This window comes from Chlorocebus sabaeus, chromosome 16 (assembly GCF_047675955.1).
Source record: "Chlorocebus sabaeus isolate Y175 chromosome 16, mChlSab1.0.hap1, whole genome shotgun sequence".
NCBI lineage: Eukaryota > Metazoa > Chordata > Mammalia > Primates > Cercopithecidae > Chlorocebus > Chlorocebus sabaeus.
In genome coordinates this window covers 78,841,715-78,858,005 of record NC_132919.1, presented here as the reverse complement: position 1 = coordinate 78,858,005, position 16,291 = coordinate 78,841,715, and the positions used below count along the sequence as shown (strand labels likewise).

At 58.4% G+C, this 16,291-nt stretch overlaps 1 protein-coding gene across 2 annotated transcripts in view; it reads left to right on the top strand.

Annotated features, from left to right (window-relative positions):
• SLC38A10 (solute carrier family 38 member 10) overlaps window positions 1-13,250 on the top strand; it is a 47,719-nt gene extending 34,469 nt beyond the window's left edge. For both annotated transcript variants that reach the window (XM_008013234.3, XM_073005487.1), the window contains 5 exons: window positions 5,308-5,475; window positions 5,865-6,353; window positions 6,939-7,058; window positions 11,192-11,368; window positions 11,578-13,250. In XM_008013234.3, the coding sequence (XP_008011425.1) occupies window positions 5,308-5,475; window positions 5,865-6,353; window positions 6,939-7,058; window positions 11,192-11,368; window positions 11,578-12,707 (2,084 nt within the window). In that variant the 3' untranslated portion in view covers window positions 12,708-13,250. The remainder of the gene's footprint in view (window positions 1-5,307; window positions 5,476-5,864; window positions 6,354-6,938; window positions 7,059-11,191; window positions 11,369-11,577) is intronic.
• Window positions 13,251-16,291: the final 3,041 nt, after the last annotated feature.

Below are 16,291 nucleotides of genomic sequence, written 5' to 3'. Positions count from 1 at the left end.
TCCCTGTCGGACGGCTGAGCGGAGTTTTATTGGTCTCCTTGATGCTGCAGAGGCCAAAAATGGTATCTGCTGACCGGGTGAGAGTCTTGCGTGGCCCTGGGCTGTGGCTGGGAATCCCATCCTCATGCAGATGTCGTGGTTAGACGCGCACAGCCTGGGCCCCATGCCCAGCCTCGGAGGTCTTTGTGAGCGTGGCTGAGTCCCTGCAAAGGCTCATGAAGACGGTTACCTTGAAAGCCGGGAGTCGGGCCGTTCCTACCTGCTCTCTCTAGCACCCTGGAGGCGAGGGGCGGGTTTGGGTTTTGTGACATCTGTTCCTTTCTTGGAGCTGCAGGTCCCCCGTCCCTCCCGGTTCCTCCACGCTGCACGGGGCAGCACAGCAGGGCCCACACCCCTCAGGCACCCTCATGCCCGCTCCCCCAGTGGGGCAGGCCCAGCTGCACTTCCACTCGGTGAGAAAATGAGGCAGCGGCCTGGCTAAGCAGGGAGCCAGAATGCGGTGATAGGGGACAGAATGAGGGTCTGGCTGGGTGTCGACGGGTCGTGCATGTTGGTGCAGGGGCAGAGATGGCCACAGTTGTGTGTGCTCAGGCCCAAGTGGGGACACACGGCCCCCACGCGTGGAGCCAGGTCACGTGGCTCAACACAGGCCAGAGGCTGCGGGAGGCAGGGCCCTTCGGAACCTGGCCAGGTCCTGTGCGGCTGGCACAGTTAGCTTAGACAATGGAATCGCTCCCTGCCATTTCAGGACAGCAGCAGAAACACGGCACAAAATTATAACAGGAGGAGAGGTGTGGGGGACACAGCAAAGGAGCTATCAGAAGCCTTCTCCGGGCCAGTGTGGTGGCTCACACCTGGAATCCCAGCACTTTGGGAGGCCAAGGCAGGAGGAGCACCTGAGGTCAGGAGTTTGAGATCAGCCCAGCCAACATGGTGAAACCCCGTCTCTACTAAAAATACAAAAATGAGCCGGGTGTGGTGGCAGGATGCTGAGGTGGGAGGATCGCTTGAGCCTGGAAGGTCGGGGCTGCAGGGAGCCGAGATGGCACCACTGCACTCCAGCCTGGGTGACAGAGTGGGACCCTGTCTCTTTAAAAAAAAAAAAAAAAAAAGGCCGGGCGCGGTGGCTCAAGCCTGTAATCCCAGCACTTTGGAAGGCCCAGGCGGGCGGATCATGAGGTCAGGAAATCGAGACCATCCTGGCTAACACGGTGAAACCCCGTCTCTACTAAAAAGTACAAAAAAACTAGCCGGGCGAGGTGGCGGGCACCTGTAGTCCCAGCTACTCGGGAGGCTGAGGCAGGAGGACGGCGTAAACCCAGGAGGCGGAGCTTGCAGTGAGCAGAGATCCGGCCACTGCACTCCAGCCTGGGCGACAGAGCGAGACTCCGTCTCAAAAAACAAACAAACAAACAAACAAACAAAAGCTTTCTCAGTAGGGCATTGCTCCAGCAGGGTGGCAATGTCCCCACAGTCAGACGAGAGAAGGGAGAAGCATGTGGCCCTAAGTCTCTCACAGATCATTCCGTGCTGTATGGAAGGAATTGGGAGCTTCTCCCGCCTCCCAAGAGACAGCAGCGGTGCCAGCCGCAGTGGAGGCAAAAGCAGTGGTGAAGAGGTTCCGCCTGCTGGAGGCTGTACCAGGGCCTGGCTGTGTTGCCAGCCCAGACACCCGGGTACCAGGAGCCAGATGGCCTGGGATTCCCCTTCACGTTCGGAAAGATGAGACCATGAGGTCATCGGTCAGCTATGTGTGGAAGATTGGGCTGTAAAGCCAAGCCCTTAATGAGTAATCCTTTCTCATGGCAGCATCAAGGGAAAGTCAGAAATCAGCTATTGGAAAAGTTGGCGAAAAGCAGGGACTAGCTTTTAAAAGTCACATCAGCAGCCATTGTTCCCGCCTCTTGGGAGTGTGGCGCCCTGGGATCCTGAGCCTCCTCGTGAATTTGGGGTGGCGCTCGAGTGGATGAGGAACTCTGTCAGTGAGATGCCGGGACCATGTTTTTTTTTTTGTTTTTTTTTTTTTTGTTTTTTTTTTTGAGACAGAGTCTCGCTCTGTTGCCCAGGCTGGAGTGCAGTGGCCAGATCTCAGCTCACTGCAAGCTCCGCCTCCCGGGTTTACGCCATTCTCCTGCCTCAGCCTCCCGAGTAGCTGGGATACAGGCACCTGCCACCACGCCCGGCTAGTTTTTTGTATTTTTTAGTAGAGACAGGGTTTCACCGTGTTAGCCCGAGTGGTCTCGATCTCCTGACCTCGTGATCCGCCTGTCTCGGCCTCCCAAAGTGCTGGGATTACAGGCGTGAGCCACCGCGCCCGGCCACCAGGACCATGTTTAAAAGTCGCTTCTTCTGGGGACCATCTGGCGTGACTGTCTCCGTCTTTGCTGATCACAAGGCACACAGAGGGAGCCACGGCGGGTCCAGGCTGGCAGCCTGCAGAGCCACCTTGCCGACTCTTGGGGTCTGGACGGCAGCATCGCTGGCCTCTCTGCACGTCTGTGCTGGCCTTTGGTCTGGGGTGGACGCCAGCCTTGAATGTGGGGTTGGGGACGCATTAGATGTTGCCCCTTCCCCTCCAGGTCACCACCTCCAAGTCCCCGAGTGTGTCTAACTCCAAAGACCGAGTCCTGAGCTGTGGCCTTGGCAGCCTCGGGGCCTCCGTGCCCGACTGGACAGCAGGGAGGAAAGTGAGGGATCTGCCTCCGCCATGGCCCAGTTGTGGCCTCTGTCACTTGTTAGGAAGGTGTGTGTTTCTGTGCGTGCCAGGAGCTGGGAACCTGCGTCAGCACCCGGCAGTGAGGAGCCGCTGGGACAGGGCCTAACACGGCATCCTTGGCGCCGGTGCCGATGACACCCACAGGTCGTGGTTTTTTGTGACTGGAGAGGATTTTTTTTTTCTTTTTGAGACAGAATCTCGCTCTGTCGCCCAGGCTGGAGTGCACTGGCACGATACTGGCTAACTACAGCCTCCACCTCCCAAGTTCAAGCGATTCTCCCACATCAGCCTCCCGAGTAGCCAAGAGTACAGGCACGGCACCACACCCGGCTAATTTTGTATTTTTTGTTGAGACAGGGTTTCGCCAGGATGGTGTTAAACTCCTGACCTCGAGTGGTCTTCCTGCCTCGGCCGCACCGCACACCTGGCCTGGAGGCGATTTTTGAAGCCGAATGAGGGGGGACGGTTGCTCTGCGGCAGTACCCTCCGCTGGGTGTTCCTGGGGGGGTGTGTGGAGCTGTCCCTCTTGGCCGTGGCCGCCTCTACTGTGGCTTAGCCGGTGTATTGCTGGCCTCTTAGGAGAAGACATTCAGATGCCAGAGATCTCCTCCCTCCTGATTTGCTCAGTCGTGAGCTGGCGGGGGCACTCCCCACACGGGGCCCCTTTCTGTCTTTGCGCACCTGTGTTCATGTCGAGATCCGAAGCGGCTGGCAGCACTCACATGTTTTCCAGTTGCTAATTTTGAAGTTTTGTGTTAGTTTTACTGCAGCCAAGAGGCACTGCGGGCAAACTGTCCCTGACGCAAAGGTCGGCTCCGCTGTGGAAGAGGCTGTGTGCCTTGCCCGCGGACAGCTGCAGAGCGCCAGGCGTGAAGGCTGTGAGTGCGGCCCTCGGCTGGTCAGCTGCTGCCGGCGGCGGGGAGCTAGGACGCTCGCGCAGCCTTCCCGCAGGTGCCTGTGCAATCCAGCAACGCTTGCAGAACGCTGAGAGGCATGGCGTTCCCGGGAGGTTCTCCAAAGAAAGGGACCTCTGGGGCAGCTCCCGGCTCACCGTGCTCACTTCCCATCCTGCGGCTCCTGCACCCACACGGAGCTCCCACTGGAGCCCCAGACGGTCATTCACGGCCTGAGGAACTGAACTGTGCTTCGTGCTGAGAAAATGACTTCTCAGAGGCAACTTGTCCTATGACAACGGAGATTTCCTTTGTTTTGCTATATTTTCCCTTCCCCTCCCCAGCCTCCCTTTCTTCACATAGTAATCCATTGGACAGGCCCTCTTGATTGACAGTCGTGGCTCGTTTCTGCATGGAGCCTCTGGCTGAGGCTTAATCATGTGATGGCGACTGGTGTGTTTTCACCTGCTCTGGCGGGTGGCCAAACGCTTATAGAACTGGTCACTTGGGCCGGGTGCGGTGGACCACTGGAGGTCAGGAGTTTGAGACCAGCCTAGCCAATGTGGTGAAACCCTGTGTCTACTAAAGATATACAAAAATCAGCCAGGCGTTGTGGCAGGTGCCTGTAATCCCAGCTACAGGAGGCTGAGGCATGAAAATTGCTTGAACCTGGGAGGCAGAGGTTGCAGTGAGCTGAGATTGCGCCACTGCACTCCGGCCTGGGCGACACAGCAGGAGTCCGTCTGGAAAGAAAAACAACAACAACAGTTGAATTTGTTGCTTAGCTAAACTGTAGAGCCTAGTGTCTGCTTTCTGTTAACTGGTTTATTACCCAGTAGGGTGGTACCTACCCTCTACAGTTTGTCTAGGACTCTCAACTCCAAATTGACAACAGTGTAACTGTCTGTTTCCCTAGACTAACACATCAGGCTGCTCCTAGAAGGCTGGTATAAAGCTAAGATAATTGTCCCCATTTTCTTCTCCTTTGGGAGCTGGTGAGCCCCCATCTGCTGCTCTGAACTGGACTCTGAGAATTTTTCCCCAGACAGCTTCACCTGAGTCCCCCTAGGCTGCAGTGCCTGTCTCAGTGGACATATGGCCTTGCTGGGACAGGAAGGCGGTGATGGAGGTGATGATTATGGAGGTGGCAGTGATGCAGCGATGGTGGTGGGGATGGCAGTGGTGGTGGTACGGCTGGAGATGATGGTGGTGATGATGACGGAGGTGGTAGCAATGATGATGGGGTGGCAGTGATGGTGATGTAGTGGTGACAGTGGTGATGGCACTGATGGTGGTAGGGATGGAGATGATGGTGATTGGTAGCGGTGATGGTGGTGATGGTGGTGGTGGAGGGGATGGTGACGGTGATGGCGGTGGTGATGGAGGTGATGGCGGTAATGGAGGGGACTGTGGGACAGTCGGTCAGTGGGCTCATGCTGCCATCTGGTGGTAATGACTGGGTATTACATGGAATCTAGCTCTCCCTGCCCCCAGTTAGGTGTAAATTGCATTTTGACATATTTTTGTTATGAATACACATGAAAAATGACAGTTTTCTGTGCTACTTAGCTGCTAATGATCGAACAGGAAAAAAAATAACTGCTTTGGCTCTGCCGTTGGGCTGGAAAATATGGTAACAGTCCAGGGAGAGCCGCCCCACTCCTGCAGTGCAGTTCCCTAACTGTACCCTGCTCCCAGCCCAGGATCCGGTCGTGGCCATGGCCGAGGATGGCCGGGAGAAGCCGAAGCTGCCAAAGGAGAGAGAGGAGCTGGAGCAGGCTCAGATCAAGGGGCCCGTGGATGTGCCTGGACGGGAAGATGGCAAGGAAGCACAGGAGGAGGCACAGCTTGATCGCCCTGGGCAAGGTACTGGGCACTGGCCATGGATGGGGACGGGGAAGGGGGGTCCCAGGTCCTCCTTTGCAGGCCGGACACCCTGCGGCGTGGCTCTCGGGGCTATGTGTGTGTGTTTCCCTTCAGCCCATCCTAAGTTCTGGTCATTTTTGTTTTCTGTGTCTTTCAATTCAGATGAATGTCCTGCCCCTCCCAGAGCAACTTGTTTGCAGCTGCCCCTGTTGTAACTTTAGCGTCAACTGCGCTTGACCAGGCAGCAGGGAGGCCAGCGGGGAGGTGGTATCTGTTGGCCTGTGTCACACTGTTGGGAGCCAGAACCCAGGGAAGAACCCAGTTCAGATTCCCTGGGAAGGCAAGGAGGGGCCTCAGCCTGACCCCATCTGTCCCCCGTGCCCTTCCAGGGATTGCCATGCCTGTGGGCGAGGCCCACCGCCACGAGCCTCCTGTTCCTCACGACAAGGTGGTGGTAGATGAAGGCCAAGACCGAGAGGTGCCAGAAGAGAACAAACCTCCATCCAGACACGTGGGCGGAAAGGCTCCAGGGGTCCAAGGCCAGATGGCACCGCCTCTGCCCGACTCAGAAAGAGAGAAACGGGAGCCGGAGCAGGGAGAGGTTGGGAAGAGGCCTGGACAGGCCCAGGCCTTGGAGGAAGCGGGCGATCTTCCTGAAGATCCCCAGAAAGTTCCAGAAGCAGATGGTCAGCCAGCTGTCCAGCCTGCAAAGGAAGACCTGGGGCCAGGAGACAGGGACCTGCATCCTCGGCCCCAGGCAGTGCTGTCTGAGCAGCAGAATGCCCTGGCAGTGGGTGAAGGGGAAAAGGCCGATGGGGGGCCGCCACCAGGCAACGCCGCCGGGGATACAGGGCAGCCCGCAGAGGACAGCGACCATGGTGGGTGTCACCCTGGGCTCGTGTGGGACAACGCTTCCCTCTCGGGCTGGAGAGGCTGGGCAGGGGCAGCAGAATCGATGGCTCCTCCCTCAGGCCCCAGTCTCTCGCCCTGCTCCAGATTAGCATGCAAATGGAGCGGCCCGGCAGGGCAGCTGGTGGGGACAGGAAGAGGCTGGTGGCTGACAGCTACTGTAATATCTGTCACACAGTTGTTTGCCAGACCACTAAATGTCAGGTGCCGCGCTGTGCTCGTGTGTCTGCGCGCACACAGGGGGTGGCGCGGGGGGCGCCTGACAGGTAACATGTTGTTAAGTGCCCGTCTAAGAGCTGCTTAGGACGGTTCTTGCATTTTAATTGCGAAGGCAGTTAACATTGGCTCATTGCCACAAGCCTATGAGGTTGTTAAATATTTTTTTATTGCTTCGCTAGTAATCATCAGGTTGCATATAAACTGTGCTGACGGGGGTGTCTCTTTAGAAACATCTGCCACCTCCTTTTGTCCCTCCCTTGCCTTCTGTCCCCCCCCCCCCCCAATCCTCCCTTGACTTTCCTGCAAAACCTTCTGAGTCTTCACCGTGTGTGCAGGTGGGAAGCCTCCCCTCCCAGCGGAGAAGCCGGCTCCGGGGGCTGGGCTGCCGCCTGAGCCTCGAGAGCAGAGGGACGTGGAGCGAGCGGGCGGAGACCAGGCGGCCAGCCAGCTGGAAGGTAAGGCCTTGGCCCCACAGCTGCCCGCCTCAGGCCCAGGGAGCAGCAGCCCCTCCCCCAGCCCTGGGGTGATGCCCAGGTCATCCTAGGGAGCCCTGTCAGGCACCCTTCTCTTTCCAGCCGTCTGCTAAGCAGACCCCTCGGATAGCTTTCTGCTCCCTTCCCATCAGCAGCTTGCTTTCTGGGAACGTTTTATCCCTCCCTGGGAACGTTTTATCTCCCTTACTCCCCTTTAAAACACCTGCAGCATTGTCACCTGGCTTGTGATTACCATTTTGTCTCATTTTAAAGCAGGTTTGTTAGCAGTTCTAACACTCGCAGTATTTAAAGCCAGGCAGGTGTGGGCGTGCCTGCACCCAGATGTGGAGGTTTATTTTAAGGCTATACCCTGAGGGGACCCGGCTTGCGGGTGGCTGCACCCACGCTGGTCCTAGCAGAGCCCCAGCCCAGAGCGCTGCTCCCACACCCTCGGCCCTCGGAGCTCGGCTGTGTTCCTCGGCAGGGATCTGTCACCTGTCCCTCCAGGAAGGCTCCTCATGCCTTTGCTCTCCTGAGAATAAAACTTACTGTGACTCCTCCTCCAAACTTCCTGCCCCTTGGGTCCCAGCTGTTGGCTTTTGCGGCCCCTCCCTGTGACCTCACGCAGTTGGGTGGCAGCAGCCCCCCTGTGGGCCTGCTGGGGACAGGCTTCTGTGCCATGTCCTCTCCCAGGCTGGGGTCCACTCGCCCTCTGGGGGTATGTGGCTGAGCCCCACTTGCCAAACGTCAGCTACATTTGGTGGCAGCGTCCAAGCCTCCTCTCAGGATGGTCAGCCCTGCCCCATGCGGGGTCCACGTGTGCCCCGGCATTGAGAGGGTCTGTTCCAGGCATCTGTATGGGGATCACAGGGCACAGCCGCTCCAGCCTCCTGGGCCAAGCCCCTGGGAGCAGGTGTGGGAGCTCCAGGCCAGTCTTGGCGCGGGCACTTCCCAGGGCGTTCGTAAGACACGCACTTCCTGCCCGCGCCTCTTGCCCTGTGGCCTCAGGACAGCTGGTCCGAGGGAGGGCGGGTGCAGCAGCCGTGTCCCAGTGGTTGCAGCCTGGCTTCTCACGGGTGCAGCTCACCCTCCTCGCATCTGCAGCACGGAAGACAGAGCCGAAAGGTGCCCCTGGGCTTCCGGAGCTCTGAGCTGCTTCAGAAGTTCACACATGTGGGATTTTGTCTCAGGTTTTAGTCAGGCCATATTTTTTGGTTCCAATTCCTATGCTCTGTTACCTGAACCTGTTTGATTCTTTTGATTTTCTTCTTTCTGAAAAAGACTTTTCACGGTTTCCTATTCTGCCTTTCTTCCGTATGCCTCTCAACGGGACGAACAGCTGAGATTAAAAAGATAGTAGCAGGTACGAACCCAAAGGAGTGTGCTGAAGTACAGAGCGCGCCTGGAGGGCCTCAGACCTGAGCGCAGCCCCTCGGCGGCACACCTGCCCCAGGACAGCCCTGCATGGGGACACGTGTCAGGCCCCAGACCCAGGCTCAGCCGCAGCCCTCAGGCGGGGTCCCGACGCCCACTCTGCTCCCTTGTGTTATAAATGCCGTGGTCCTTCTCAGCCCTGCTGTGGCCTTGCCTGTCATCAGAGGGCAGGCTGCTTAGGGCACCAGCCGAGGCGGGGCGCTGCCTGCGCTGCTGCCTCATGGGCCGCCTTGAGAGATCTGTGTGGGTCTCAATAGGTGGGTGGCTCCGTGCCTTCTGCAGTCCGGTCCCTGTGGTGTTGGTGGGCTCTGGCTGTAGGAACAGCCTGTCTCCTCCACAGTGCTTCACATATGTCCCATGTGGCTTCTGGCTGGACGTGGCAAGGCTCCTTCCTCCCTCCCCTCCCCCTCTTTTTTACCCCTCTTCCTCTTCTCCTCCCTCCTCTTCCCTCCCTCTTTCTCCCTCCCTCCTTCTCCTTCCCTCCTTCTCCCTACTTCCTCCTCTTCCCTCCTTCTCCCTTCTCCCTCCTCTTCCCTCCTTCTCCCTTCTCCCTCCTCTTCCCTCCTTCTCCCTTCTCCCTCCTCTTCCCTCCTTCTCCCTTCTCCCTCCTCTTCCCTCCTTCTCCCTCCTCTTCCCTCCTTCTCCCTTCTCCCCCTTCTCCCTCCTCTTCCCTCCCTCCTTCTCCCTCCTCTTCCCTCCCTCCTTCTCCCTCCTCTTCCCTCCCTCCTTCCCCCTCCTCTTCCCTCCTTACCCCTTCTCTTCCCTCTTTCCTCCTCCTCCCTCCACTTTCCTCCTCTCTTGTCCTCCTCTTCCCTCGCCTTCCTTCTTCTCCCTCCTCCTCTCTTTCTCCCTCCCCCCCCCCTCCTCCCTTCTGTCTCCTCGTCTTTCCTCCTCTTCCGAGCACCAGGCCCAGGGCTAGTCCTTCGGGGAGCAAGTGAGGCCGTGGTGCCTGCCCTTTCGGAACCCTGTCCTGGAGTACGGGGAGGTGTCACCGGCACGTGGGATCTCGTCCTTGTACCATTGACCATTCCGTGGTTGAGCCCTGCAGCACCCAGGGCAAGAGCGTGGCCCAAGGCCAAGGTGGCTGGTCTGCTGCCTGCACTTCCTCATGTGAAAGGAGGTTTGCAGGAGACCTGCTCTGCCCGTCATGGCCTTTCCCTGCAGGCAGGCGTCTGGCCCGGGCCCTAGCAGGGAGCAGGGGCTGCCGCTCGAGGGCCAGCCCCATGGCCCCGATCTCCTTGGAGCCGGCCCTGTCCCCCACATGCAGGGGTCTGGGCGAGGCCCAGGGCTGTGTTCCTGGGAGAATGCTGACCCTGCGCTTCTCTGGCTGGTCGTGGTGTCACTGGGGAGGCTGGGCCAGCGCGTCAGTCTGTGTCTGGCATGCAGGGGCCCTCCCTGAGATATCTGCTCTCACTACTCGCAAAACATCCCTCTTGCTCCTGGATTGAACTTTTATGCCTCACAGCCCTGACCCATCATTTTTCAAAGCTTCCTATAATAATTTGAAAATGCGTTGTAAAAATTACATAATTCACAGCCGCTTGCAACAAATAACTGGCCAGTGCTGAAGCGAGTCGGACCAGGTGCTCTTGCAGCAAGTGTGGGCCAGCTGTAACCCGGGAGGCCTGTCTTCTGGCCCCTGCTGCCAGCACCAGTTCTTAACGCTGGGCGCACCCAGGCTCCCCATCACGCAGGACCTGCCCGGAATTTCCACAGCAGATGGTGGTCAGGAGCAGTGGTCAGGACGGCTGGTCGGGGCCTCACTGACGCTCCAGCTCCCATCCTCCCCTTAAAAGAAGACAGCTTTTGTTTGGTTTTAAAATTCTCATCTCGGAGGAAACTTTCTAAAAGTATCAATATTCTTTTCAAAACATAGCTTACAGTTTTTCTTTTCTTTTTTTCTTTTTTGAGACAGGGTCTCGCTTTGTTGCCCAGGCTGGAGTGCAGTGGTGTGATCACAGCTCACTGTAGCCTCAACCTCCTGGGCTCAAGTGATCCTCGGGCCTCTGCCTCCTGAGTAGCTGGGAGTACAGACGCCTGTCACCACACCCTGATAATTTTTATGTTTTGTGTGTGTGTGTGGAGATGGAGGTCTTGCTATGTTTCCCAGGCTGGTCTCTACCTCCTGGGCTCAAGTGATCTGCCTGCCTTGGCCTCCAAAATTGCTGGGATTACGGGCATGAGCCACCGTGCCCAGGCTTATTTTCTTACATACTTGTCCTAGAACAACTGAATGTGTAAAGTGGGGAAAAAAAAGAAAAACCCACCCAGCCCAGATAACCATCTCTGACATTCTGGCACATTCCTTTTGACTCCGTGTTGCTCTGGACACTCATTTTCATGGACAACAAGCAGGCTTGCTGGGGTCCTGCCGGGTGCGGCTGTGGCACAGCCAGTGGGAGAACTGATGCAGCAGAGTGGCTGGCTGGCGGGAGAGGCCGTCCCGGGTGGGCTTCCAGGGGCAGTCAGGGCACAGCCTCTCCCAGGTCCTTGGACCTGCGTGTCTCACTGCGCTGTCCGGGCTTCATGGTCACGGTCATGACGAGTGTCACCAGTGGCCAGTGTTCGGGCGCACTCCCTGCAGGTGACCTGTGTGTTGTCTTGCTGTGGGCGCAGTCTTTGGCCCAGCACGATGCATGAGCAGCCCCGGCACCCTCTGACTGTGTTCTTTCCAAACCCAGAGGCTGGCAGGGCAGAGATGCTGGACCACGCCGTCCTGCTTCAGGTGATCAAAGAACAGCAGGTGCAGCAAAAGCGCTTGCTGGACCAGCAGGAGAAGCTGCTGGCGGTGATTGAGGAGCAGCACAAGGAGATCCACCAGCAGAGGCAGGAGGATGAGGAGGACAAGCCCAGGCAGGGTAGGCTGGGCCGGCGGATGGAGTGGGGTGGGACCAGGCAGGGGGTCTCCTGCCGTCATCATGCGGCTGGGTCTGAGCCTCGGTGGCCTCAAGTCCTGAGGGTGAGTGTGGGTTTTGGTTCCCAGTGCCCAGTGTTGCTTGTTCTTTTGGGCCCACTGGCAGCGTGTGCTCAGTGCTGTGGCTCAGCTGATGGCCGACTTCATTTGCAGTGGAGGTGCATCCAGAGCCCGGGGTGGCAGTGCCCAGAGGCCAGGAGGCCCCCGAAGGCAAGGCCAGGGAGACGGTGGAGAATCTGCCTCCCCTGCCTGTGGACCGTGTCCTCAAAGCTCCCGGGGGCCGCCCCGCTCCATCCCAGGACCTTAACCAGCGTTCCCTGGAGCACCGTGAGGGGCCTGCAGGCAGAGAACCTGCTGGCCCTCCTGATGACGGCCCTGACACAGAGCCTCGGGCAGCCCAGGCCAAGCCGAGAGATGGCCAGAAGGATGCCGCCCCCGGGGCAGCTGGCACGGTGAAGGGGCTTCCCAAGGGCCCAGAGCAGGTGCCCGTGCCAGACCCTGCCAGGGAAGCCAGGGGTCCAGAGGAGCGCCTTGCAGAGGAATTCCCCGGGCAAAGTCAAGACATTACTGGCGGTGGTTCCCAAGACAGGAAAAAACCTGGGAAAGAGGTGGCAGCCACTGGCACCGGCATTCTGAAGGAAGCCAATTGGCTCGTGGCAGAGCCAGGAGCAGAGACAGGAGACGCTCGCGTGGAGCCCAAGCAGATGAGCCGAGACCTGGGCCTTGCAGCAGACCTGGACCTGCCCGGCAGGGCGGGAGGAGCGGCCGCACAGCCCCAGGCTATGGTCCACCAGCTGGAACTGCGGGTCATCTCTGACGGCGAGCAGGACGGACAGCAGGGCCACCGGCGGGACCATGGCGGTCACCTGGAGATGAGAAAGGAGGCCCACGGCGGGGACCATGTGCCTGTGTCTCACGAGCAGCCGAGAGGCAGGGAGGACGCTGCTGTCCAAGAGCCCAGGCAGAGGCCAGAGCCCGAGCTGGGGCCCAAACGAGCTGTCCCGGGGGGCCAGAGGCCGGACAATGCCAAGCCTAACCGGGACCTGAAACTGCAGGCTGGCTCTGACCTCCGGAGGCGACGGCGGGACCTTAGCCCTCATGGAGAGGGCGAGCTGGCCCCGAGGGATGGGGTCATCATTGGCCTTAACTCCCTGCCTGATGTCCAGGTGAACAACCTCCGTGGCGCCCTGGATGCCCAGCTCCGCCAGGCTGCGGGGGGAGCTCTGCAGGTGGTCCACAGCCGGCAGCTTAGACAGGCGCCCGGGGCTCTGGAGGAGTCCTAGCACCTGCTGGCCATGAGGGCCACGCCAGCCACTGTCTTCCCCGGCCAGCAGCAGGTCTTTCTCAGCCACATCCCAGCCAAACTCTGGAGGTCCCACTCATCTATCCCCAGGCTTTCATGTCTGAGGCCCTCACCAAGTGTGAGTGAGAGGATAAAAGATTCACTCTGGCATTGTTTCCAGAATGTTCTTGTTGTCGTTCTGTTGCAGCTCTTAGTCTGAGGTCCTCTAACCTCTCGACTCTGAGCTCACTCCAGTCTGTGAGGAGACATGGCCTCCGCTGCGAGCCGGCTGGTGCACGCCCAGGCTCAGGCTGGGAGCCGCTGCGTCTGCGGTCAGGCCTCCTTCTGCCAGGCGGCACGTGTGGTCTTCAGGTTGAGCTCGGCCATGCGTGGAGGTGCACATGGCTGCTGATGGTCCCAGCACAGGCTACCGTGAGAGCCAGCGTCCAACCCCAAACTTGCAGCGACTCGGAATTATAACTGTTTACTGATGTTTCCCACAGTGTGGCAGGAAGTTTTGAATAAACACTTTTGCCTTCGCCCAGCCTCGGTGGGTGCTGTTTGGTATCTGGGAAGCGCAGGGAGCAGGGGCTAGACTCGCGAGTGGGGCATCCAGGGACACTCCTCTTGGTTGGCCCAGCCCTCCATGGTCTGTGTTTTGCAAAATCCAGTTGTGGCTTTTTTTAAAAAAGTAAAAAACACCACTGATACCTGATTAGTGAAGTTGGGGGAGTGACTGAAAGTCTGAGGCCAGCTCAGGATTCCACATGTATAAAGCAGAGGCCAGAGGTCACGAGGGAACAGTGCCATGACCTGAACATCGAGCATCGCAGTGACTGGACGCGAGACGCAGCACAGCCCCAGAGAGACCCTGTGAGCAGGCAGAGACCCGCCTGGTGCCAGGAGGTTGTCCAGCCCCCAGGGCCAGGCCGACATGCATGCTGTCCCGTGTCCAGGACAAGCTCCACAGCCCTCTTGCCTGGCGGGAGAGAGAAGGTGCTGCTGTGTCCAGCACGTGTGGATGGGGACTGCGTCCCTGAGTCTGCGTCGGCCCGTCCTCTGGGGAGTTTGTGCCCCGACCCTGCCACGAAGGGCGGAGGGCCAGGGCCTGGGTCTGGGGGGCCCATGTTGGTGAAGGGTCTCTGCACGGAGGGCCCGGCCTCGGCCTCTGGCGGTGTCTTCCACCTGCACCTTTTGATATCCTTTGGCTTTTTATTGTAGTTTCTTATCTTGAAGGATGTCACTGGGCAGCCTGAAGACTGGAAATTTTTTTTCTTTTTTTTTTTTTGAGACGGGGTCTCGCTGTGTCGCCCAGGCTCAAGTGCAGTGGCGCAATCTCCGCCCACTGCAAGCTCCGCCTCCCAGATTCACGCCATTCTTCTGCCTCAGCCTCCGAGTAGCTGGGACTACAGGCGCCGCCACCACGCCCAGCTAGTTTTTTGTATTTTTAGTAGAGACAGGGTTTCACCACGTTAGCCAGGATGGTCTCGATCTCCTGACCTCGTGATCCACCCGCCTCGGCCTCCCAAAGTGCTGGGATTACAGGCTTGAGCCACCGTGCCCAGCCTAGAAGTTTTTTTTCTTTTGAGACAGAGTCTCACTCTGTTGCCCAGGCTGGAGTGCAGTGGCACAATCTCAGCTCACTACAACCTCTGCTTCCTGGGTTCAAGCAATTCTCTCGCCTCAGCCTCCCTAGTATCTGGGACTACAGGCAAGTGCCACCACGTCCAGCTAATTTTTTTTTTTTTTTTTTTTTTTTTGTATTTTTAGTAGAGACCAGGATTCACCATGTTGGCCAGGCTGGTCTCGAACTCCTGACCTTGTGATCCACCCACCTCAGCCTCCCAAAGTGCTAGGATTACAGGCTTGATTGAGCCATGGCGCCCGGCCTGAAGACTGGAAATTAACTAGAGGGAAGCTTCTGGAGGCTGAGTGGTGACGCCTGCAGAGTCCCGGGGGCTGGGAGGAGGCTGCAGGGACAGGGGCACTGCTCAGCAGCTGGGATGTACCCCGCCAAGGGGGTTCAGTCCTGGTCATTTCTGTCTTTCAGTCTCAATTAAAAACAGTTCCAAATGAACCACTGCTCAGTGGTAAAACGCCTTCTGGACGTTCCCCTCAGATTGGAACTCCATTTGTTAAATTGCTCAAAGTGAGATTTTCATTCTGGCTGGATTTCCCCAAATATCTTGCCGTGACCCAGTTTTCTTTTTCTTTGGAGGTTATTCCACCCTCCCCACTTTCTGCTGAGATGGCTGCTGTTGGAGCGGGCTGCCCTCGGCCGACACAGAGAGGCATCCGTGACCGCCGTGCCTCTGCTGCCGCCCATCCCGCTGCACCCCGGAGTCCCTACACCCCCAGCCACAGGCAGGGTCACCCGCCCCCAAGCACACTTCCTTATTCCTGCCCACCCCCTAGCCCAGGTGGCAGCCGCTCAGGGAAGGAAAGAGAAACTTCTTTCCCCAGAAGCCTCGCAGACCCCGGGGTGGGGCTTCTCAGAACGACACAGAGGGGCCCCGGGGCCGGGCTGCGCTTTCTGAGCGACCACAGGCTGCTCCTGTCTGGTCAGTCCTGGTGCAGGTCGCTGGGCCGTGGAGCCTGCCTCTGGGGGCTCAGTTCCAGAGCAGGGCCGCGGGGATAGTGCCGTCCTGTTGCCGGTGGTACTTCTGTTTGGGAACAGACTTGTACAGCACGCTGGCCGAGGGACAGATTGAGTGGAGCTCAGCCCTCAAAGAACTTCCAGCATCGCCTGAGAGCCAAGGCCTTTGCTGTGGTTTGAATGTGTCCCCTCCAAAATCCAGGAGTTGCCTAAGTGATGGTATCAACAGGTGACTAGGCTGAGGGCTCCTTCCTCGCTCCTACGATTAAGAGCCTTATAAAAGGACTGGGCGCGGTGGCTCACGCCTGTAATCCCAGCACTTTGGGAGGCTGAGGTGGGTGGATCACAAGGTCAGGAGATGGAGACCATCCTGGTTAACACAGTGAAACCCCATCTCTACTAAAAATAAAAAAAAATTAGCTGGGCGTGGTGGCGGGCGCCTGTAGTCCTAGCTACTTGGGGTGCTGAGGCAGGAGAATGGCGTGAACCCGGGAGGTAGAGCTTGCAGTGAGCCAAGATTGTGCCACTGCACTCCAGCCTGGGCAACAGAGCGAGACTCCGTCTCAAAAAAAACCCAAAAACCAAAAAGCCTTATAAAAGAGGCTGCAGGCAGCATGCAGGTCATTTGCTCTCTTGCCCCTCCGCCTTCTCCATCATGAGGACGTGGCACAAAGGCCCTCCCCAGACACCAGTGCCAGTGCCTGGATCTCGGGCTTTGCAGCCTGCAGAGCTGTGAGAAATCAGGCTGTTCTTTGTAAATCACCCAGTCTCAGGGCTTTGTTAGGGCAGCAGGACGGCCCAAGTGCACCTGAAGTAGTTAGAGCTCTGCACTGTCCCTGCGGTGCGGAAATGGCAGAGCCCCTCCCCCTTCCCTTCGCCTGCTCCCCGCCCCTCCCCACTCCCTACCCCAGCTTCCTGAGCTGTCAATCGATGTGGTGCTGAGATCCAGTCACTCAGGGAGGAAGGGCAGAGCAAAAGTGCAGGAAGGT